General features: G+C 46.8%; 1 protein-coding gene across 2 annotated transcripts in view; it reads right to left on the bottom strand.

Annotated features, from left to right (window-relative positions):
• TAMM41 (TAM41 mitochondrial translocator assembly and maintenance homolog) overlaps window positions 1–25,299 on the bottom strand; it is a 54,070-nt gene that overhangs the window by 196 nt on the left and 28,575 nt on the right. Inside the window, exons 5-7 of one of the 2 annotated variants that reach the window (XM_055413571.2) lie at window positions 22,969–23,114; window positions 12,514–12,679; window positions 11,170–11,232 (exon numbers count right to left, since the gene is read on the bottom strand). In XM_055413571.2, the coding sequence (XP_055269546.1) occupies window positions 11,170–11,232; window positions 12,514–12,679; window positions 22,969–23,114 (375 nt within the window). The remainder of the gene's footprint in view (window positions 1–11,169; window positions 11,233–12,513; window positions 12,680–22,968; window positions 23,115–25,299) is intronic. The other variant, XM_088831997.1, reaches the window with a different exon arrangement.

Below are 25,299 nucleotides of genomic sequence, written 5' to 3'. Positions count from 1 at the left end.
ACTGGGTGGATGCTCACTGGAGGCACCACGACGCTGCAACCGGAGGCGTGTCTTCGGAGTGGAGCCCAGCAGTGCTGAGGGGTCTAGGAGACCCCAGGGACTTCCCTGATCAATCGGGGAGAAAAGACCAATTTCGACATCTGTGGAGGCAGAGATGAAGATGCAAAGGCACCGGAGCTCAGGGCTCAGGGAGTCCTTTCAGTGAAGCGCATGCTACAGCCTTTGAGTTTAGCATCACGTTCCCATCACCCTCTGCCTGGAGATGCTGGGTCCGCAGCCCTGAGCCCCAGTGATTGAGACGCTGCTCCTCCTGGTCTCAAGGCGCCTGTGCTGACGCCCAGCGCGGCACTCGTCACACTGTGCAGTGCTCACCTGTCCTCCTGCCCAGCCTTGGAGCTCCTGGGGGACAGGGACCTGTCCTATTCTCCCCGTGCCCCCAGCACCTGGTGCGGCCCAGCACAGTGCGGGTGCTCAGCAAACACTTGCCGTGATGGCGCAGATGCACCTCGATCGGCCATCTGCCCCCAGCTACGGAGTCACAAGTGCCTGAGGGAACTGGAGGAAGGCACTCTGGGGTTTGCAGCCGACCACGCGGGCCCTCACAGGAGCCTATCTGCAGACAGTGAGGTCAGGCAGTCTGTGTTTCAGGGCGTGGCCCAGAGATCCCAACGGTCTTTCTCACCCTGAGATCCAGACCGGGGTGTGCACGGCAGGTGTGACACGCCGCGTGGGCACTGCTGACGAGGTCACAGGACCGGTTCCCCAGACTCCGCACCCTGAGGTGTGAGCGCTCTAGAAAACACCCGGCCATGTTACCTGGAAGCGGTCGAGTGCACTCAGGATCTTTTACGAGGCGACTGCAGGCAAGGGCAGGTAAAAAGGCAGGGTACCGGTAAAACCATTAGCGAACGCTTCTAGAAACCCTGGCCTCGCTTGCACACTGAACGACGACTGCAGAACACCAGCCTTGTCAAGAAACTCGCAGCCCACTTCCCCGCCTTCACCCCTTTCTCCCTGAAGCAAATGCTCTGGTACCCACTCGAGCGCCAGGACAGGAAACACATTATGTAAGGTGGTTTTAGAATTCCAGCCAGAGCAGATCAAGACAGCCCTGCAGCTGCACACAGGCTCAAGACAGTACCCAAAGCACGGCTGGACAAGGAGACGTCGACACGAGGGTCCCAGCTCAGCTTCGCCAGCCTTGCGCGTGGACTCCCGGGAGCCTAACACCTAACTAAGGTGAACGCACCACCGCCCACGAGCGGCACCAGGCAGCCACTGTCTGCTGCTAGTGGAGAGAAACCTCCCTTAATTACAAAGTCTCTCCCTTCGACGGTTCTGCCAGAGATGTTCTCGGGGAATGGCTGGAAAGAGCCCCGCAATGGGAGTGAAGAGAACGGGGTGCTAGTCCCAGCTGGGCATGGTGACTCCCCTTCTCCGGGGGTCGACTTCCTGGTCAGCCAAGTGACAGGGCTGGACTATGGGGGGGGGTTCTCCAGCAAGGCGCCCACAGACAGGCTTCGAGGCCAGTCTGAGAACTCTCTGAAGTCACAGGGAGGTGTTTCTCTATGCGTGTCTCTGTAGACATGAGTTTCAGTGTTTTTTTAGGCCTGGAGTTTTAGTCAGATTCTCCCAGGGAGCCAGGGTGCGCAGATGGTTAAGATCCAAGAGATCAGAGTGAGGGATCTTTTTCACCTTAATATTCCAGTTGCAACCAAGGTGAGGGATGAAATTTCATGAACCTGGAGGGGCAACATTTCCTAAACAAGACATGAAAGGCTGCCAACCTTAAAGGACAAAACCGAAAAACTGGACTAAGATTAAGGACTGCTCATCAAAGGACACCAGTGAGACAGTGAGACGACAGGCCCCAGAGTGGGCCAGTTTAGCATGCCACGTGTCCAGGGAGGGACCTGTACCCAGACTATGCAGGGAGCTCAGTGCAGAGGAGGAAAGGCAGACAACTCAAGAGAAAAATGCACAGAAGCAGAACAGATGCTTCACGTAAGAGGACGTCCATGGAGGCGTGTGAGCAAACACGCAGACTCACTGGCCATCAGGAGAGTGTGCGTGAGAACGCCAGTACGGCCCATCCACTCACCTCCCAGAGGGCCGAGCACGAACAAGACCCACTACCAAGCCTGACCCCAGGGGTTCTGCGGCCGGGAGGGCCACCGGGACACTGGTTAGCCAGTATCTACCACTGCTGGACATCCTCACACTTTATGACCCAGTAATTCCACCTCTGGTGGCTCACGTGGTAAAGAATCTGCCTGCAATGCAGATCTGGGTTCGATGCCTAGATCAGGGAGACCCTCTGGAGAAGGAAACAGCAACCCACTCTAGTATTCTTGCCTGGAGAATCCCGTCAACAGAGGAGCCTGGCAAGCTTCAGTCCATGGGGCCACCAAGAGTCAGACATGACTGAGCCATTAACACTTTCATTTTCTCAATTCCACCTCTAAGAAGAAAGCTAACAGAAAGGCACACCTTTGCTCACCCAAAGACAGGTACCAAAACATGCCAAGCAGGACTCCTTGAAACAGCCCCAAACTGGAAACACCCCGACTCTGCTCCCTCCCCAGGGGATAGAGATGCAGCTCTCCTCAATCACCTCCTCTAAATCAGGCAGCCCCTTATTCACCTAAAGCTGGTTATAATAAACTCGGATTAGGATCCAAAGTCAGGATTTGGTTTTGAAAGCCAACAGAAATCTACCCCAACATATGTCTCCTCAGGTTTTCCTGCTGTTGACTTCCAGCCTGTTTCATGTGACCTACAGCAAAATCACTACACATGTAAGACTAAGAATTTCCTACGCGACCTTAAGCTGACAAGTTCAGCGACAGACAAAATTCTCCAGCAAACGATGTGAGGCAGAGGTGAGACCCGGTTAAGAGGTGCCCACCTTCCTATAATTCTGTATTTCAGATCCACAGGAGAGAAAATCAATAAGCCCTCAACATTCTTGCAATTAATTTCCAAACACAGTCACCTACATCTACAAAAAAAAAAAATCTCTTCTGAGGTGGTTTTATTTTTAAAACGTTCAGGTTTAAATGATAAATACATCACCAGAGGAACCTTCATTCTTATTCTTTTTATTGAAATTTTAAGTTCTTCTTATTGAAATATGGAGGTGCCAAAAAATGGGAATAAAATGTTTAGTTATAAGACCTGAGAAGGAGAGTAGAGTTAGTAATCCTTCCATCACATTCAGGAAAGGGCTGGTGAGGACAGACGCGAGGCATGTCAGAATCTTTTTAGGAACAAGACTAAACCTGTTTTTGTGAAAGCTGAATCTTTTGAAGCTACAGAGGTTAACTAGGTATTTGACCCCCCAAATAAGTTCTGATAGACCAGAAAATCAGACAGGGGGAAAAATAAAGCAAGAGATTTCAAAAATTAAACTTGCCATGCTCTCCCGTGTTCCCTCACCTCCAGGAAGGGCACCACCATCTCCCACTTCCCGAGTCATAAGCCTGGGAGCCGCTCGGGGCCCCTCTCGGCGCCGTCTAAGCCCTGCCTGCCTGCTGCCTCTCCCCGCAGCCCCGGGTCAAGGCCGTCCTCCTCGCTGGGCTGGCTGTGGCAGGCTGACCGTTTTCCCAACAGCGGCACATCCCTCTGAGCTGCTCACCAGTCTCCTGCTGCAGCAGTCTTCCAACGACCCTCCAGGGGCTTCCCTCCGCCCTCATGGAAACTCTGGACTCCCTTTTAGACTTTTAAGGGCTTTCCCCTGTCTGGCTTCTGTTTGCTTCTCAGTCAAAACTATTAACCCCAGACCCATTTCTCTCCAAGCCCCCAACTCCAGCCCAAACAGTCCAACCTCCCTCTACTCAGATTAGAAACACGAGCGGCTGCGGCTCCCGTTAGCAGGTTGAGCTGCAGTACCGTCTGTTGCTGCGGTGAAGGGGGGAGCCGGCCAGGAGCTGGGGACTCAACAGTGTCCACCCCCTGAGCTGCAGCCCTGAGATCCTGATGAGAATCGGGCTACTCCAGTAACAGCACAGCCTAAGAAGTCAGCGTTACTTCCCCAGTAACCAACTCCCAGCTAAAGGGGAACAAAGTGTTTGGTTCTGTAAGTAGCTCTTTGCTCACCCTGGAGCATGGAGGTATCTGACGGTAGGGGAATTTCAGAGAACTAATACAGACAGAGGGCCAGACCACACGGGACACCTGCCACGTCACCCATCACAGCCCACTGGAAAGGGTGCCCTCCCTGCTGCCATGGACGCCAGGATTCCACCTTGTCTAGGGAGAGAGTGATACTCGGATCCAGACTCACTCGAGTCTATACAGCACCTACTAGCGCTTTATAAAGGACACACTGGGTGCTCCCAGAACACACCACGAGCTGCCATTTCAAAGAACGGCTGGTTACCACCCCAAGGTTACAGAACAAAGGCATGAACTACAACTTCAAGCCAGTCTTCTGACTGCAACCTTAGCTTAGCTCTCCTTGACCTTAACAGTATGGGAATACAGAAGTTCTTCACGAGCTAGGGAGACCCTTCCTTCTCACTTGCAGAAGGGAGGAGTGGTAATGGCTACAAAGAGAAAAAGCTCAGCCAAATATGCTGGGGTCTCCTGGTCCTGCAGGTGACACGTTCGCTGGCTGAAGACTACACAGAGGAAGGACTCCAGAGGGTTCTGGAAGAGGGACCCAGAATGGCAGGTGTGACGGAGACAGCAAGAGGACTTCGAAGAGCGGCGCACAGGGGCTGGGGCTTCTGCAGCTTGCTGTGAGGTCAGAGGACAGGGAAAGAGCAAATCGGCCACTTGGGGCCTAAGGCTGCTGCTGCTGCTGCTAGTTTGGTCCAACTGGGGACCTGGGAAGGGACAAATGTTAGCTGAACGTGACAGTGCGAGGGGGCACGTTCTAAAGAGAGGTCAGGGAACTTCTTGGTAATAAGACCAAAGGGGAAAGACCAGGAGCCGTGCTAGATGCTTTTATATGTTCTCAGATAGAGTTTTCACAACCCAGTGAGACACGAATAATTTACCCAAGTCACAGCAGTTAAGCTGGGATTTGAACCCGAGTCTCTGGGGCTCACAAACCCCTGCCCCTGGCCTGGGCTGCCTTCGGCATGGCCCTCCACCACCATAAACCAGAGGAATAGGGCCCAGTGGGCGCAAACCTGGAGAGTGTGAAGGAACACACACCACGTCTCACAGTGCCTGCAGCCTCAGTACAGGCTGCAGACATCCTGTCACTCTGCTTCCACAACCCAAGCAGGCACCTTTAGAGGGAGAGGCAGGCAAGCAGCGAGCCTGGGGAGTTGGCGGGGAGCAGCAGTGAGCACTTCAGTTCAGTTCAGTTCAGTTCAGTCGCTCAGTCGTGTCCGACTCTCCGCGACCCCATGAATCACAGCACGCCAGGCCTCCCTGTCCATCACCAACCCCCGGAGTACGCTCAAATTCATGTCCACAGAGTCGGTGATGCCATCCAGCCATCTCATTCTCCGTCGTCCCCTTCTCCTCCCGCCCCCAACCTTTCCCAGCATCACAGTCTTTTCCAGTGAGTCAACTCGTCGCATGAGGTGGCCAAAGTATTGCAGTTTCAGCTTTAGCATCAGTCCCTCCAATGAACATCCAGGGTTGATCTCCTTTAGAATGGACTGGTTGGATCTCCTTGCAGTCCAAGGGACTCTCAAGAGTCTTCTCCAACACCACAGTTCAAAAGCATCGATTCTTCGGCGATCAGCCTTCTTCACAGTTCAACTCTCACATCCATACATGACCACGGGAAAAACCATTGCCTTGACTAGACGGACCTTGGTTGGCAAAGTAATGTCTCTGCTTTTTAATATACTATCAAGGTTGGTCATAACATTCCTTCCAAGGAGCAAGCGTCTTTTAATTTCATGGCTGCAATCAGCATCTGCAGTGATTTTGGAGCCCAAAAAAATAAAGTCTGACACTGTTTCCACTGTTTTTCCATCTATTTCCCATGAAGTGATGGGACCAGATGCCATGATCTTCGTTTTCTGAATGTTGAGCTTCAAGCCAACCTTTTCACTCTCCTCTTTCACTTTCATCAAGAGGTTTTTGAGTTCCTCTTCACTTTCTGCCATAAGGGTAGTGTCATCTGCATATCTGAGGTTATTGATATTTCTCCCAGCAATCTTGATTCCAGCTTGTGCTTCTTCCAGCCCAGCGTTCCTCATGATGTACTCTGCATATAAGTTAAATAAGCAAGGTGACAATATACAACCTTGACGTACACCTTTTCCTATTTGGAACCAGTCTGTTGTTCCATGTACAGTTCTAACAGTTGCTTCCTGACCTCCAAACAGGTTTCTCAAGAGGCAGGTGAGGTGGTCTGGGATTCCCATCTCTTTCAGAATGTTCCACAGTTTATTGTGATCGACACAGTCAAAGGCTTTGGCATAGTCAATGAAGCAGAAATAGATGTTTTTCTGGAACTCTCTTGCTTTCTCCATGATCCAGCGGATGTTGGCAATTTGATCTCTGGTGCCTCTGCCTTTTCTAAAACCTGCTTGAACATCTGGGAGTTCATGGTTTACATACTGCTGAAGCCTGGCTTGGAGAATTTTGAGCATGACTTTACTAGCGTGTGAGATGAGTGCAATTGTGCGGTAGTTTGAGCATTCTTTGGCATTGCCTTTCTTTGGGATTGGAATGAAGACTGACCTCTTCCAGTCCTGTGGCCACTGCTGAGTTTTCCTAATCTGCTGGCATATTGAGTGCAGCACTTTCACAGCATCATCTTTCAAGACTTGAAATAGCTCAACTGGAATTCCATCACCTCCACTAGCTTTGTTCGTAGTGATGCTTTCTAAGGCCCACTTGACTTCACATTCCAAGATGTCTGGCTCTAGGTCAGTGATCACATTATCGTGACTATCTTGGTCGTGAAGATCTTTTTTGTATAGTTCTTCTGTGTATTCCTGCCACCTCTTCTTAATATCTTCTGCTTCTGTTAGGTCCATACCATTTCTGTCCTTTATCGAGCCCATCTTTGCATGAAATGTTCCCTTGGAATCTCTAATTTTCTTGAAGAGGTCTCTTGTTTTTCCTATTCTGTTGTTTTCCTCTATTTCTTTGCATTTATCACTGAGGAAGCCTTTCTTATCTCTCCTTGCTATTCTTTGGAACTCTGCATTCAGATGCTTATATCTTTCCTTTTCTCCTTTGCTTTTCGCCTCTCTTCTTTTCACAGCTATTTGTAAGGCCTCCTCAGACAGCCATTTCGCTCTTTTGCATTTCTTTTCCATGGGGATGGTCTTGGTCCCTGTCTCCTGTACAATGTCACGAACCTCTGTCCAGAGTTCATCAGGCACTCTATCAATCAGATCTAGGCCCTTAAATCTATTTCTCACTTCCACTGTATAATCATAAGGGATTTGATTGAGGTCATATCTGAATGGTCTAGTGGTTTTCCCTACTTTCTTCAATTTCAGTCTGAACTTCGCAATAAGGAGTTCATGATCTGAGCCACAGTCAGCTCCTGGTCTTGTTTTCGCTAACTGTATACAGCTTCTCCATCTTTGGTTGCAAAGAATATAATCAATCTGATTTCGGTGTTGACCATCTGGTGATGTCCATGTGTAGAGTCTTCTCTTGTGTTGTTGGAAGAGGGTGTTTGTTATGACCAGTGCGTTCTCTTGACAAAACTCTATTAGCCTTTGCCCTGCTTCATTCCGTGCTCCAAGGCCAAATTTGCCTGTTACTCCAGGTGTTTCTTGACTTCCTGCTTTTGCATTCCAGTCCCCTATAATGAAAAGGACATCTTTTTTGGGTGTTAGTTCTAAATGGCAAACCACTTCAGTATACTTGCCTTGAGAACCCCATGAACAGTAACAAAGGGCAAAATGATAGGATACTGAATGAGGAATTCCCCAGGTCGGTAGGTGCCCAGTATGCTACTGGAGCTCAGTGGAGAAGTAACTCTAGAAGGAATAAAGGGATGGAGCAAAAGCAAAACCAATACCCAGTTGTGGATGTGACCAGTGATAGAAGCAAGGTCCGGTGCTGTAAAGAGCAGTATTGCATAGGAACCTGGAATGTTAGGTCCATGAATCAAGGCAAATTGGAAGTGGTCAAACAGGAGATGGCAAGAGTGAACGTCGACATTCTAGGAATCAGTGAACTAAAATGGACTGGAATGGGTGAATTTAACTCGGATGACCATTATATCTACTACTGTGGGCAGGAATCCCTTAGAAGAAATGGAGTAGCCATCATGGTCAACAAAAGAGTCCGAAATGCAGTACTTGGATGCAATCTTAAAAATGACAGGATGATTTCTGTTCGTTTCCAAGGCAAACCATTCAATATTACAGTAATCCAGGCCTATGCCCCGACCAGTAATGCTGAAGAAGCCGAAGTTAATCGGTTCTATGAAGACCTACAAGACCTTTTAGAACTAACACCCAAAAAAAAAAAAAAAAAAAAAAAAAGTGAGCACTTAGCCGGTGGCAATCTGGGCTCCGGGAGCCATGAGGGGATACCTACTGCCCTCTGCTGGTGACAAGGAAGAACAGGCGGAAAGAGGACCCAAGAGTCAGTTCAGGCTGACGGGATGGATTTTTTAAAACCTTTTATAAGAGATAAATTCAAGACAGCATAATATGCTCGCACGTATCTTCACCCAACTTCAACAACGTATCAACTCATGGCCAATCTCGAGTTGCCACCCCACCCATATGCACTTCCTTCCAACGTGTTTTCTTTCCTTCTTTCACCCTCTCATTTTATAGTTGAGCACAGCCGGTTAACAAGGTTGTGAGAGTTTCAGGTGGACAGCAATGGGGCTCAGCCCAAACATGTTTTCTTCTGAAGCGAACCTCAGACATTGTCATTTCATCTGCAAATCTTTTAGTATGCGTTTCTTAAGAAATATTTATTTATCTGGCTGCACAGGAGTCTTAGTTGTGGCATGCAGAATCTTTAGTTGCAGCATGTGGGATTTAGTTCCCTAAGAAGCGAATCTGGGCCTCTGGCATTGGGAGCACAGAGTCTTAGCCACTGGACCACCAGGGAAGTCCCTTAGTATGTATTCGTAAAGAAAATGATTGTTTAACCCCATAACACCATCATTATCATGACTGGAAAAAAAAAAGAGTAAATCCAGTAGTTCCTTATAGCATAGGAAGCCAAAACTAAAGAGCCAAAGCGTCCAGCCTCACCCAAGGAGGACCACGGTGAGGGATGCAAAACACAGAGCGACAGCCTGAGCCACCCACTCAAAAGAAAGCACCTCGACTTTAGCCCGGCCAGGATAAATCAGCAAGGAAAGCGTAAATAAACATTTCAACTGGAAACACAAAGCCATGCACCCCTGCGTGGCAGGAAAGTCCAGCTGAGGGGATCTGGCACCTGAGACACTAATCCTCTGCTGACGGGCTGAACCTTCCCGAAGGTTCAGGAGGATGAAGCCTGGCTGTGTCCCCAGGCTGCTGGAGTGAGGCGTGAGGAGACGTGACTGTGCAGTCGCCTGGCACTCTCCACCCAGGGATGAGAACCAGGCTGGACGATCACGCCCTTCTGCAGGCCCCCTCTGTGCATTCACCCCCTGTACTGCGAGCCCCTATGTCTGTGCCTGTCTCCTCTTCCAGAGGGTGAAGCCCCTGAAGGCACGACGGTGTCATGTTCACCTTGTAGCATCCTGCGTGGTGAGCACCTGAGGGACGCCAGGTGGATGGCTGAGAGAGACTGAGTGAGAAAAGTCTGGCATCTGACAACACGAAGTGTCAGAAAGAAAGGGGAAAGAAAAGAACTTTCACTTACCACACTGTGACGGTTAACTGGCAACCCACTTTGGCAATCTGACAATATCCAAAGATACGTCCAAATGCTTAAGCCCATAAAGCAAGAACAGGATGTTTTAAATTTCAAAAAAAGGAATATTCAGAGAACAACAAAAAAAGTAGAGATACTAGAAATTAAAATAGCAAAAATAAAACAACAATAGAAAAGCTGGAAACTATAGTTGAGAAAGCAAAGCAAAAGAACAAAGAGATCAAAAAAAGAAAAAACCCAAAGGACTCGTTGTCTCAGAGGTCCAATACTTGGATAAAAGGAGTTCCAGCAAGAGAAGAGAGAAAACAGATGGGAAGAAAGAATACAATACATTTTTCCTATATTCTTATACTCTGAGTTTCCAAACTGGGCAAGGAGTATCCAGTGTAACAGATAAAAACAGACTCACATCAAAATATACCACTGAGAAACCTCAGAGCCCTGGGGGAAAAAGAAGACCTAAAAGGCTTCCAGAAAGAGCACACACAAAGGATAAAGAATCAGAATGGCTTTGGACCTCAACAGCAATCGGAGAAGTGAGAAGATAACCGGAGCAATGATATCAGAATCCTAAAGGACAATTACTTCTAATCACCGCCAGCCTAAGTCTCAGTCAGTCAGGTGGGAGGGTGACTAAAGACAGACCTGGCCACACATGGGCTCCAAATCTGCCTCCCCGGCACCCCTTCCCAGAAAGTGCCTGGACGGTGTGCTTCACCAAAGTGAGGCTGTGCACCACGAGAATCAGAGCGGTGAGACACAAGGGTCTCTCCCACGAGACAGGTGACGACAACTCCATGGGAAAAGAAAGCTGTGCAGGGAAGGAAAAGTGCATCAGGCAGCTCAGCGATGAGTCACAGTAACACAGCCAGACAACCATTGAGCATGGACGGACGGACGGACGGACATACAGATGTACGGATGTGTATGTGTGTCTCTGTGTGTGTGTGGTGGGGCAGCTCAATTCATAGATGCTGCCTAAAATTAAAAAGGAGAAGCAGCAATACTAGCTCATTATCCAGAGAACCAGCAGTGAAAACATAAATAAACCAGCAGGAGAGTCAGCAGGGGTTGTCTTTGGAGAGGAATAGCGAGGGGGCAGGGCAAGGTACTGCTGTTTTTGCAACAATATCATGAGTAACTTTCAGAGATATAAGAACTCCAGGGAAACCCTGCACATATGGAATACCTGGGCGGCCAAGCCTTCCAGCAGCACCTCAGGACCCCAAATTACAGCACCGTTTGCCTGTCTGTATGTTACTGCCGTGTCCTAGGTTATGACCAGCAAAATTCAGCGTCTGACAAGACTTGAAGGATATAGATAAAGCTTTACATTTTAACCCAGAGCGCTGAGGCTGCTCAATCCAGCAGGTATGTTAAGTGTGGATTTTAAAAAATTCTTACCGGCAGTGAAAATGCCTTTGGTGCTCTGTCTCATACTGGAAGGTCTCACAATTGCTGCAAGCCCTGTGAAAAAAAAACCAGCAATGATGCCAAAAAGGCCAGATGTTAGTCATCTCAACACTTTAAAAACTTGAAACTAAATATTCATTCCAGCTATCCAATAACACCAGCAACTCGATCTCTGTCCTGGTGTCAGAGCGACTAAGGAAAAGGGTCATCAGGACGGATGGCCAGGAGACCCGAGCTGCCAGCTGTGTCACCAACCAGCTGTGTGAACCCAAGCAAATGAGCGTGCCCTCTGGGTCTGGACCGCCTCATCTTACAACCCGCAGGGAGGAGGGGGTGACCCTCAAAGGTCATTTTTTTTGCTTTAAACCTGCTTAAGCCTGCTGGCTCTCAATTCCAAGATGTGAGAAGACTCGTGGGGAGAAACAAACACCAAACACCACACATTGCTGCGCAGGAGGCAGCTCATCCTGCAACCGCACAGAGCACTCCTCGGTGAGGACGGCGAGGGTTCCTTCCGGCCCTCAGAGAGGCAGGAGGGCTCACCCCGTGACCAGCACCACAATAAAAAGAAAAACAACTGGAGATGGGCCTCCACAGGTATCTTCAGGAGAGGGGCCTGGCGCCCTAAGCACACGCGCTGCTCTGCCCGCCGGGCAGGCCTCGCCTCGCAGCACCGCCATGGTGACCTGCATCCCGCCAGGCCCGGCTGCTCCCCGGGGAAGCTCAGCAGAGAAGGGTGAGCCAATTCATAACAATCTCCTTACTGTCTGAACCTGCAAATACCTGTAACACCTCAAACACCTCGAAAGGCAGCGAACCTCTGAAGCTCAGGCTCAGATCTGGGGTTCACCCTAGGGAGGATTTTGGGGACACGGGGGATAATGTGTGAAGCGTTGCGGGTGCTGGACCTAGTGCATACACACGAGACACACCGAGGGGGCGTGGGCCCAAGAGAGTGGTGTTCTTGATGTTACAAGAGCATTAAAAGCATCAGCAGTCTCCTCCTTCCTCAGACCACCATGGAGAACAAAGCCATGTCTTTGCAATAACTCCAAAAAGTTATGCTTTTGGACCAAAAGAATCATTGTTTTCCTCTCTGACAGTGATTTAGGGCCCAGGGATCTGAAAATAGAAGGAATTTCAGCACCCTACTTCAAATGAATGGGAATTTAGGCTGAGAAAAACCCCACACTGTCAGCGTTCTTCTTCCTAGAGGCAATCTCTCTCTCCATCTCTAGGCTAGAAAGAAGAAAGAACCCGTCTCAGCCACAGTTTGCCTCCCTCCTCCCCCTACCCCCGGCCAGCACTTCCTCCCTGTCAGATTCACGCACATACCTAGACGCACCACGTCGCCACAGTCGGGGTCATGAGCAACTTGTAATAAAGTCTCTTCCACATCTCTGTTTTTTCCAGGAGGGTCCATAATATGATTTATTTGCTGCTGTAAGGTTTTGGGCAATGTCATTAGCTGAGTGAATTGTCCTTCTGGGCTTTTATCAATCTAAGGGGAAAAAAAAAAGTTGATATCTATGGAAGGGCTTTGCACTGATCGCTGAGGAAGGCTTTCTTATCTTTCCTTGCTATTCTTTGGAACTCTGCATTCAGATGCTTATATCTTTCCTTTTCTCCTTTGCTGTTCGCTTCTCTTCTTTTCACAGCTATTTGTAAGGCCTCCTCAGACAGCCATTTTGCTTTTTTACATTTCTTTTCCATGGGGATGGTCTTGATCCCAATCTCCCGTACAATGTCACGAACCGCCGTCCATAGTTCATCAGGCACTCTATCAGATCTAATCCCTTAAATCTATTTCTCACTTTCACTGTATAATCATAAGGGATTTGATTTAGGTCATACCGGAATGATCTAATGGTTTTCCCTACTTTCTTCAATTTAAGTCTGAATTTGGCAATAAGGAGTTCATGATATGAGCCACAGTCAGCTCCTGGTCTTGTTTTTGCTAACTGTATAGAGCTTCTCCATCTTTGGCTGCAAAGAATATAATCAATCTGATTTCGGTGTTGACCATCTGGTGATGTCCATATGTAGAGTCTTCTCTTACCAAATTGCCAACGTGCGCTAGATCATGGAAAAAGCAAGAGAGTTCCAGACAAACATCTATTTCTGCTTCATTGACTATGCCAAAGCCTTTGACTGTGTGGATCACAACAAATGCGGACAATTCTGAAAGAGATGGGAATACCAGACCACCTGATCTGCCTCTTGAGAAACCTGTATGCAGGTCAGGAAGCAACAGTTAGAACTGGACATGGAACAACGGACTGGTTCCAAATAGGAAAAAGAGTACGTCAAGGTTGTATATTATCACCCTGCTTATTTAACTTATATGCAGAGAACATCGTGAGGAACGCTGGGGTGGAATAAGCACAGGCTGGAATCAAGATTGCTGGGAGAAATATCAATAACCTCAGATATGCAGATGATACCATCCTTATGGCAGAAAGTGAAGAACTAAAGAGCCTCTTGATGAAAGTGAAAGTGGAAAGTGACAAAGTTGGCTTAAACCTCAATATTCAGAAAACTAAGATCATGGCATCTGGTCCCATCACTTCATGGCAAGCAGATGGGGAAACAATGGAAACAGTGTCAGACTTTATTTTTCTGGGCTCCAAAATCACTGCGGATGCTGACTGCAGCCATGAAATTAAAAGACGCTTACTCCTTGGAAGGAAAGTTATGACCAACCTAGAAAGCATATTAAAAAGCAGAGACACTACTTTGCCAACAAAGGTCCATTTAGTCAGGCTATGGATTTTCCAGTGGTCATGTATGGATGTAAGAGTTGGACTGTGAAGAAAGCTGATTGCCGAAGAATTGATGCTTTTGAACTGTGGTGCTGGAGAAGATTCTTCAGAGTTCCTTGGACTGCAAGGAGATCCAACCAGTCCGTTCTAAAGGAGATCAGTCCTGGGTGTTCATTGGAAGGACTGAAGCTAAAGCTGAAGCTCCAATACTTTGGCCACCTCATGCGAAGAGTTGACTCACGGGAAAACTCTGATGCTGGGAGGGACTGGGGGCAGGAAGAGGAGACAACAGAGAATGAGTTGGCTGGATGGCATCACCAACTCGATGGACATGAGTTTGAGTGAACTCCGGGAGTTGGTGATGGATAGGGAGGCCTGGCGTGCTGCAGTCCATGGGGTCGCAAAGAGTCAGACACGACTGAGCGACTGAACTGAACTGAACTGATGGAAGTGCTTTGATTGCTATAAATATTCAAAGACACAAGGCTTCTCCTTAAAACCACACAAAGTGAACATGAACTCACATTCTAGACTAGGCAGTGTGCTAAGGAGACTTTCTCCTTTCTGAAACTAAATGCCTAAATGTTAAGGAGTCTCAGTTCCTTCAAACAAGCCAATACTTTTCCTATAATATTCTGTTTGTACCTAAGAATAGAAATTCTTTCAAGAATCAATTTGTGACTCTCAGTTAAAAATGTTTTTTCTATTTGTCCTAAATCCAGTAGTTAAGCAAAGTGAAGATACAGGTAAAACTGACACCCCGGCAAATCAAGCACTCATTTTAAACATAGAGACACAGAGTAACATGGCCAAGATCACACAGCCAATCAGAGAGTGGGATCTAATCAGACAGGAAGGAGAGTGTCTCCTGTCTGAACTGTAGGAATAAACTGATGACAGAGATCAACCTTTATTCACCTTTAATCCCCTGGCACATAGTAGGTACTGAAAAAACAGTGGCTGAATAAGGGGATGAATAACTGTACCAATAAATCTTAGTTGTCATCATTTCTTAAACAACAGTAAGTTATACCAATGGTTTTTGTTCCTAATATATTCTAAAATACATCAAGTTTAAAGATAAACACAGAAATAAAACATATGTAAAACTATGCATTAGACTTTACTTGGACACTTTTGGATCAAAAGTTAGTCACTGAGCTGGGTTCACACCCAGCTTCCCTAACTCCTAGTGTAATATACTTTACTTCACGTAACTAAATTTTTCCAAAATCACATAAACATCGACTGCCTGCCAAGGTGAGAACCAGTGTCAGTGCCCTCAACAGCTCATCACATTATTCTCCCAGTAACAATGTCCTGTGTTCTTTTGACAAGTGTTTAGGTTTTAACTTGAAAAGAACAGTAAGAAACAAAATTAGACAAAAGAATGTATTCAATTTTAGATTCAGATTTTTCAGATATGACCATCCTTCTTAATAATCAGAATTCACACATTCTACCATTTTTTTCATTAAACAAATATTTATTGAGTACATGCCTAATGTCTTGATTTTCTAGTTTTATCTATAAAGTCTTTGCAGAAAAGAATAAAATGCTATTAATTAGAAGCTCCGCTAAGGTGAAGGGTTTCTTTAACCTAAATGTTTCATATTAATCACTGAGATGTTCCTAAATTCACAGGATTCAATCTCTACTTATATTTTGCTAGATAAATGACCCAAAAATGTGAATATTCTGTAAAATATGCTAGAAGTGACGTTTATAGACTCACATTTTCGGGCCGAGTATTGAGATCAGCCAATAGGATCTTATATTTCTGTAAGTCTTTACCTATGAAACTTCCAGGAATTTTAGAGATGCCAAAATGACTTGAGTAATATAAGGAACCAGAAAATAGCGTTTGCCACTGCTTTCTCTGGAGGAAACAAATGCACTGGAGTTTTTGCTTGAAAGTATGTGTTTAAAGACAAAATATTAGGTGACATGTTCAAAGAAGCTGCAAAATTCTAATCATCCTTACTCTTTCATTCTCATTAAAACACGAACGTGAAAGCATTCAGTTAAATTATGAGTCACATTGCATTTTAACAGCAGATATGGAAAAGACCACCTGTTGTATGACTCCGTCTACAGAAGTGTCTGGAACAGGCAAATCCCTGGAGCAGAGAGTGGCTTAGTGGCTGCCTGGGGGAGGAGAAGCTAGGGACTGCTAATGGCAATGGAGTTTCTTTTCGGAGTGATGAAAAATATTCTAAAATCAGATAGTGGTGATGGTTGCACACCTCTGTGAAGAGACTAAAAACCACCAAATGTTATGCTATGTAAATTATATCTCAACAAGGCTGATGTTTTTAAAAAGCAGATACAGTCATACAACAGTGGCTTGCTGTGTTGTACCAAGCAGATCCTGCTTCAGGGCCAAGGTGCTCACTCCGCTACCTGCTGGGAAAGTTGTCTGACTCCCTCCCAGAACTGGCTACAGCCAAGGGAGCTGTCTGTTTCCAAAGACTGGAAAATGCAGGGGTATGAAGGCCTGGCCTCCTTCCTCCGAGTGGGGACAGCTCAGAAGGGCCATCAAGTTCCACAGTGCCAGCACATGATCAATCAGATGATGTCTTCGTTTCAAAACTCCCCAATCCTGATCCTACACAAATGGTACCAAGAGTAGTCCTAGAAAGCATACTCTTCATATGGCACATTGCTGTCCCGATGTAGAAGGCCAAGTGGAAGCCTCTGAAGCTGCCATTCTCGCCCTCTGGTCAAAAGAGCAATGAAAAAAGAAAACCACACCCCAGGAGAAATGGCAAAGATTGATGTCACATGTAGACCTAAAGGATACAGGGTGTTTCACTGTACATGTCAACTTGGCTGGGCTATAGGGCCCGGCTGCTTGGTCAAACTTCAGTCCAGATGTTACTGTAAAGGCATCTTTTTAGATGTAATTCACATTAAAGTCAATAGACACTGAATAGCAGAAGACCCCTTTTAATGTGGACAGACTTCATCCTGTCAGTTGAAGACCTCGTGAAGACAGACTAAAGTTTCCTGAGGCAGAAGAAGGTCTGCCCCCAGACTGCCCTTAGACTCAAGAGAAGAGCAGACTCCCCGCTGGGTCTCCAGCTTGACCTGCACATTTCGAGCCTGCCGACCCTCCCAATGGAGCGAGCTACTTACTCTGTGTAGTCTCAGGTGGCCCACGGCATCAGTGACAAGTTGCTAGTGTCACCTGGTGAGCAAGGAGGGGCAAGGACACTGGCTGCCTCGGTGGCTGCCTGCACCCCAGAGGGCAAAAGATGAACTCCATCAAGGCTCAGGAGCAGCGCAGCAGGGAGGGTTTCAGGGGTCAGGAGATCTGGAGCATGCTGGGACATCCTCTCCTCTGCAAAGTAAAGGTCAGCTGAGGAAATCGCTACCTCCCACCACTCAGAAAGAATTGCGCTGACAGGCCTCTTCGGGTTTCGAGGAGAGACAATGCAGACATACAAGAACAGAATGCTATACGCACATACATATATATATATATGAAAAAAGAACATTCAGAGGAAAATAAAAATTCAACAGATGTGCTGGAAGATCAATTCAAAAAGTTATTCTGGAAAGCAGACCAAAAAAACTAAAGAAACAGGAATGAGGGGGAAAAAAACAACCAAACAAGGAGGTCCAACAACTAATAGGAATTCTAGAAAAAAAATGAAGACAATGGATATGAAGGAATGGTAGAAGAGAATTTCGTTACGGAAATGAAAAAATGATTTCCTAGAATTGAACATCGTGCATTTCCAGAACAGAGTCACAAAGTGCCAGAACAATATGTAAAAACCATGGGAATTTCGTGAAGGCTCAGGGGCGAGTGCACTTCCACTGCAGGGAGCACAGGTTCCATCCCTGGTCAGGGAGCCAAGATCCCACAAGATGTGTGATGTGCCCGAACAAAACACAGTGATAGCAATAATGATGAAAGAACATACACAAGGCAAAGGCAAATCATCATGAAATTTAATACTGGAAAAAAAGGAAAAAATACTAAGTAGTATCAGAGAGATAAAAAGATCACATCCAAAGGACAGGGGATCTGAATACGGTTAGACCTTTCTTTTCTTTTTTTTTTTTTTTAATATTTTGGCTATGCCCCACAACATGTGGACCCTAGTTCCCCAACCAGGGGTCAAATCCATGCAGGGTCAAATCTCTGCATTGCAAGGTGGATTTTTAACTAGCGGACCACTAGGGAAGTCCCTGTTGGACTTTTCAGTGCAACAGAAGAAACCAGAAGAAATAAAAGCCATGACTTAAAAAACTTCTGAGGGAAAAATTACTTCCAGCCTAGAATCTGATGTCTAACCTAAACCCATCCATCAGTTTAAGGGTAGGATTTGCTGATGTACAGAATCTCAAAAAATTTACTTCCTTCACAAGTACACATTTTAGTACTTAAAAGTATAAAATGTGAAAGAGGAAAAGTTCAAGAAAACCAAAAATTAGCAAAAGGAGAGGGGAAGAAATTCTCAGGTGATAATGAAACAAAGCTCCGGAGAAGAGCTGTGCAGCGTGTCTGGAAGCAGCTAGTCACGAAAGGAACGGGGGACACAGGACTCCAGGAAAAATGTCCCCAGGAAAAGCAAGAAACAGAGAAAACATCTGATATGTCTGAGTACAAGGTAAGATGTTTCAGAGATTTGCAGGAGAGTTTGAGGGTGAATTAGTTACAGACTCTGATGCTGGGAAGGGTTGGGGGCGGGAGGAGAAGGGGACGACCGAGAATGAGATGTCTGGATGGCATCACCGACTCTGTGGACATGACTTTGAGTGAACTCCGGGAGTTGGTGATGGACAGGGAGGCCTGGCGTGCTGTGATTCATGGGGTCGCAGAGAGTCGGACACGACTGAGCGACTGAACTGAACTGAACTGAACTGATGTACAAAACACAAGACCTTCTAGAATCAACATCAAAAGAAGATGTCCTTTCCATCATAGGGGACTGGAATGCAAAAGTAGAAAGGCAGGAGATAGCTGATGTAACAGCTAAGTTTGGCCTGGAGTACAAAATGAAGCAGGGCAAAGGCTAACAGAGTTTTGCCAAAGGACGCACTGGTCATAGCAAACACCCTCTTCCAACAACACAAGAGATGACTCTACACATGGACATCACCAGACTGTCAATACCGAAGTCAGATGGATTATATTCTTTGTAGCCAAAGACGAAGAAGCTCTATACAGTCAGCAAAAACAAGACCTGGAGCTGACTGGCTCAGATCATCAGCTCCTCATTGCAAAATTCAGACTTAAATTGAAGAAAGTAGGGAAAACCACTAGGCCATTCAGGTATGACCTAAATCAAATCCTTTTATGATTATACAGTGGAAGTAAGAAATAGATTTAATGGACTAGATCTGATAGACAGAGTGCCTGAAGAACTATGGACAGAAATCCGTAACACTGTATAGGAGTGGTGACCAAAACTATCCCCAAGAAAAATAAACGCAACAAAGCAAAATGGCTGTCTGAGGGGGCTTACAAATAGCCGAGAAAAGAAGAGAAGTGAGAGGCAAAAGATAAGGGAAAGATGTACCCATCTGAATGCAGAGTTGCAAAGAACAGCAAGGAGAGGTAAGAAAGACTTCCTCAGTGATCAATGCAAAGAAACAGGGAAACAACAGAATGGGAAAGACCAGAAATCTCTTCAAGAGAATCAGAGATACCAAGGGAACATTTCGTGCAAAGATGGGCTCAATAAAGGACAGAAAGGGTAAGGAACTAGAAGCACCAGAGAGGTTAAGAAGAGGCAAGAATACATGTAAGAACTGTACAAGAAAGGTTTCAACGACCCAGATGACCCAAACCATGGTGTGGTCACTCACCTAGAGCCAGATATCCTGGATGTGAAGTCAAGTGGGCCTTAGGACGCATTATAACAAACAAAACTAGTGAAGGTGATGAAATTCCAGCTGAGCTATTTCAAATCCTAAAAGATGATGGTGGTAAAGTGCTGCACTCAATATGCCAGCAAATTTGGAAAACTCAGAAGTGGCCACAGGACTGGAAAAGGTCAGTTTTCATTCCAATCCCAAAGAAAGGCAACACCAAAGAATGCTCAAACTATCACACAATTATACTCATTTCACACACTAGCAAAATAATGCTCAAAATTCTCTAAGTGAGGCTTCAACAGTACCTGAAATAAGAACTCCCAGGTGTTCAAGCTGCAATTAGAAAAGGCAGAGGAACCAGATATCAAATTGTCAACATCTGTTGGAGCATAGAAAAAGCAAGAGAATTCCAGAAAAACATCTATTTCTGCTCCATTGACTACACTAAAGCCTTTTACTGTATGGATCACAACAAACTGTGGAAAATTCTTAAACAGATGGAAATATCAGACCACCTTACCTGCCTCCTGAGAAATCTGTATGCAGGTCAAGAAGCAACAGTTAGAACCAGACACGGACCAATGGACTGGTTCAAAATTGGGAAAGAAGTATGTCAAGGCTGTATATTGTCACCTTGTTTATTTAATTTATATGCAGAGCACATCATGAGAAACGCTGGGCTGGATGAAGTACAAGATGGAATCAAGATTGCTGGGAGAAATATCAATAACCTCAGATATGCAGATGACACTACCCCCATGGCAGAAAGCAAAGAGGAACTAAAGAGCCTCTTGATGAAAGTGAAAGAGGAGAGTGAAAAAGCTGGATTAAAATTGAACATTCAAAACACTAAGATCATAGCATCCCATCCCATCACTTTCTGGTAAATAGGGAAACAATGGAAACAGTGACAGACTTTATTTTCTTGGGCTCCAAAATCACTGCAGATGGTGACTGCAGCCATGAAATTAAAAGATGCTTGCTCCTTGGAAGAAAAGCTATGACCAACCTAGACAGCATATTAAAAAGCAGAGACATTACTTTGCCGACAAAGGTCCATCTAGTCAAAGCTATGGCTTTTTCAGTAGTCATGTAGAGATGTGAGTCTGACCATAAAGAAGGCTGAGCACTGAAGAACTGATGCTTTTGAGCTATGGTGCTGGCAAAGACTCTTTAGAGTCCCCTGGACTGCAAGGAGATCAAACTAGTCCATCCTAAAGGAAATCAGTCCTGAATATTCATTGGAAGGACTGATGCTGAAGCTAGAGCTTTAATACTTTCATTATGCGATGCAAAGAGCCGGCTCATTGGAATAGACTCTGATGCTGGGAAAGACTGAGGGCAAGAGGAGAAGGGGGTTGGCAGAGGATGAGATGGTTGGATGGCATCACTGACTCAATGTATGTGAGTCTGAGTAAACTCAAGGAAACTCAAACAGTTGTGGGCAGGGAAGCCTGGAGTGTTGCAGTCCATGGGGTTGCAAAGAGTCAGACATGACTTAGCAACTGAACAACAAAAATGTAGAAACCAAGAAAGTCGGAAAAAATGGACTGATTAACTCCAAGAAAAACAAAGTTGTACTGGAAACTAAATTTCACAGTAGTATATCTCAGCAATGAAAAACGCCAGTTGTCCTAATAAAGTAAATATTGACAATTTAAAATTATATAATAATTATGTATATATGCATGCTCGGTCACTTCAGTTGTGTCCAACTATTTTCAATTCCATGGACTATAGCTGTCCAGGCTCCTCTGTCCATGGGATTCTCCAGGGAAGAGTACTGGAGTGGGCTGCCATGCCCTCCTCCAAGGGACCTCCCTGATCCAGGGCTCAAACTCGGGTCTCCTGCACTGCAGGTGGATGGGTTCATTTTCCCAGATGAACCACCCGGGAAGCCCATGTAATAACTATATGTGGCGCGTGTGTGAGTGGTGGTGGGGAGACAGGGAGAGAGCGAGCATGCGAGAGTGCGTGCGTGGAGGGAGTGCACGAGAGTACAGACTCCTCAGGTTCCATAAAACGCTAACAAAAAAGTACAGAACTTTTACACAAACAAGGACTAACAGTCAAATTGTATTACTTGTAACTATGGAGGTAAACCCCAGAAGAGTCAGTGGAGGAGATGAAGCAGTTGCTCTGGGAAGCAGCACAGACAAGTAGGAAGGAGTGCAGCCGGAAGCTGCTGCTGCTTTTGTTCAAAATCTGGGGGTGTCGCCTGGTTTTTAAAGTGTGCAGGCGTCACTGTGAGAAAAGTAAAAATTAAAATAAAAAAACCTCAATCTAAAGCAAACACGGCACAATCTGTTAACCTGAGTGGTGGGTTTTCTGGGCATTCATGGTATTCTCCAATGTTACATTCAAAATAACTCATTTTTTAAAGTTGCCTTTCAGTTCGAGAAATACTATTACTATTCAACATGATGTTAATTGCCTGTATTATTTGGAAAAGAAAGAGCATTAAAAAAGTAGAATGGTGTTATCTTAAAAAACCATGAATCTTATAGTTAAAAAAATCTTAAATCCAAGTTACATTTCTCAAAGGAGGAGCTCTTTTTTATTTTCAAAAAACTTAGTATTTTTTTTGAAAAGTGCCTTGAAAAACAGTTTTGTCTGCTATGTCAAAAGAAAAATCCCAAGACACAATACACATAACAAGTGGGGGAAAAACAAGCTTCAGAATAACATATATTAATACACTTATGTAAAATAAAACCAAATGAAAAAGACCAAACCACTTCCTACATGTGTATACATGTACAAATACACACAGAAGTGCATGCAATGAGATATGGAACCAAACACACCAACCTGTTAATAAGACTACCTCTGGGAGGCAGATGGGTTTGGAGGCGAAAAGAAGGTAATTTCACAGTTTGCTTCTATTTGTTTTTGATTAATAATTAATATACGTAGCAAGAAGTTAAACGGCAAAAAATGTACACGTGGTGAAGACCGGTCCCCACCCCGACCTCAATGTCAGCCCCTGGTCCCGTTCTCCAGAGGCAGAGCGAAGAACACAACTAGATTCTTATGTTACCTTTTAGCCTTATTTCAAATACACAGAGAACACATTTACACGCAAAACGTACTTTCTATGAATATGTTGCTACACTGGTCATATTGCTCACCCTACTTTTCCTCTTAAAGGGCTCCTGCCTCAGGACGGACCCATGATGTCCCACCGACTGCTCACCTCCAGGCTGCCCTGCTGGGCCTTATACACCACCTGGGGGCTCTCCTGCAGAATGCTGCCATACAGCTCCCGGAAGTGGGCCATGTTGGGCTTCACGATATTCAACACTTTTGCCTTATCCTCTCCAACCACCATCCGAAAGTCACCTGGTTAAAACAAGCATAAAACCAGTTTTGCACTGTGACTTCAGAGTCTGCCCTGTGGACTGCAGGCCCCCAAACGACCTGTGAACCAAAGCCCCCCAGCTGACACTGCACCAGGTCAACCTGGCAGGATCTCTCACTCGAAACGCTGGCTTTTTCATGTTAAAAACATGAACACAGCACCCCAGGAATGCAGGCACTTGTTTGGGGGAAAATAGAGACTCTCAAACCACAAAGCCCTTTAGCCAGTTACAATATGTTGAAGTACAGAAGGAAGTCTCCCTGAGAGTTAATATGCACTTGTTTCCAATGCAGAAGCTTCTCTATTTATATACTTTCATCTTGTTAAAACTCCGCCTGTGCCCAATCGGAGATCGGAGACGGGGGTGTGTGGATCTCGTCCTTGGTGCTGCTCACTCAGCTTGGCCCTGCCTGCTGCATTTGTATGAGGGCTTTTGAGATGCTCTGCGAATATAAATAACCTTATTATATTTGACAAGGACACAGATTACATTCAGGATAAACTTTAAAGCAGATATAACTTTAAAAAGTTGCAAGTGGTGACCTGCTGATCTAGAGAAGCAAGAAGCAACAAGGCCTCCTGCTGGGGACAGAGATGCTGATGGCCGCCCTCCCGAGGAGCTCATTACGCCCACAACTATTCCGTTGCTGGCCAGGGCCATCTTAGCGTCCTCTATCCAGCCCGTCAGCACCAGCCTGCTATCCAGTGGGCTGGAACTACAGGCCCTACAGCTTGTAGGACTATCCTGTTATCCGCAGGCCCTACAGCCAGTCACCTGTGGACAAGCCGCACCGGCCGGCCAGCAGCCACCGCACAGGCAGCTCCTGGGCCAGGGCATTGCCCAGCCTATGTGCGTGCCCAGAAGCCAGCACCGCCCCAACAGAAGGGCCCTTGTTGCCCATACAGGGGGCACCCCTGGAGCAGGGAGTTCTGGTGAGCCAAGGGGCATGCTGCTGGGCCCACAGGGAAGCTCCAACATGAGGCCATAATTGTTGTAAAAATTAACAGATACCCAACAGTAAGTATGTACCTCAGTGAGGAATAAAATACACTGGATTTTAAGCTTCAAAGGACCAACACGCACTGCAATTTGGTAGAAAGCGTGTGGGGACTACAAGCTTTGGAAAAGATTAATGGACAGCCTCTGGAACCTGACCTCTGTGAGATAAGGCAGGGACTGGTTAGTGCAGTGAGCTCGAGTGAGTTTTCTCACTGTTTGTTTGCACAGTTACACGAGGATGACTGCCAGAGAGAGGGAGAGAAACTGGTTCTCTCACGTAATGCTCCTGACTTCCTACACTGCTGCAGTCCTTCTGGAAGCCGTGACTGACGAAGCCTCACCTCTGGAGAGCGAGCCCTGAGCCCCAAACCCAAACAGAGGCCAGGAGGTGAAGCTCACCGAGGATCTGCGTCATCGTCCTACCTCGTCTGCCCACACGGCCGTCCCCTCAGGTAGACACTGCCCCCTCCCCATGTGGCAGGAAGGGGACAGGGACACGGGGACGACGGAACCGGCCTGAGGTCTCCCAGGAAGCCAGGGAACACCCTCCACACACAGGACTGTTCACTGAAGCACGATTTACACCGAAATCCTGGCAGCAACCAAATGCCCCTCAACAGGGGAACAGCGCACCCACACCGCCCACAGACCACGGACCACCCACACCGACCACGGATCGGGGCGCACCCACACTGACTACGGACCACCACACCGACCACAAACCTGGGCGCACCCACACCCACCATGGACCACCCACACTGACCATAGACCAGGGACCATCCACACTGACCACGGACCACCCACACCAACCACAGACCTCCCACACTGACCACGGACCAGGGCACACCCACACCAACCACGGATTGGGGCACACCCACACCAACCACAGACCACGGCCTACCCACACCGACCACGGACCTCTCACACCGACCATGGACCTCTCACACTGACCACGGATCAGGGCACACCCACACCAACCACAAACCACAGACCATCCACACCAACCACCCACACCAACCACGGATTGGGGCACACCCACACCAACCACTCACACCAACCACAGACCACGGACTACCCACACCGACCACGGACCTCCCACACCGATACGGACCAGGGCACACCCACACCAACCACGGACCACCCACACCGACCACAGACCACGGACC

The sequence above is a fragment of the Moschus berezovskii genome, chromosome 24 (assembly GCF_049115385.1).
Source record: "Moschus berezovskii isolate FMDL1 chromosome 24, NW_MosBer_1.0, whole genome shotgun sequence".
NCBI lineage: Eukaryota > Metazoa > Chordata > Mammalia > Artiodactyla > Moschidae > Moschus > Moschus berezovskii.
Note: the sequence above shows the minus strand (reverse complement) of the source record. Positions and strands in the feature narration are given on the sequence as shown.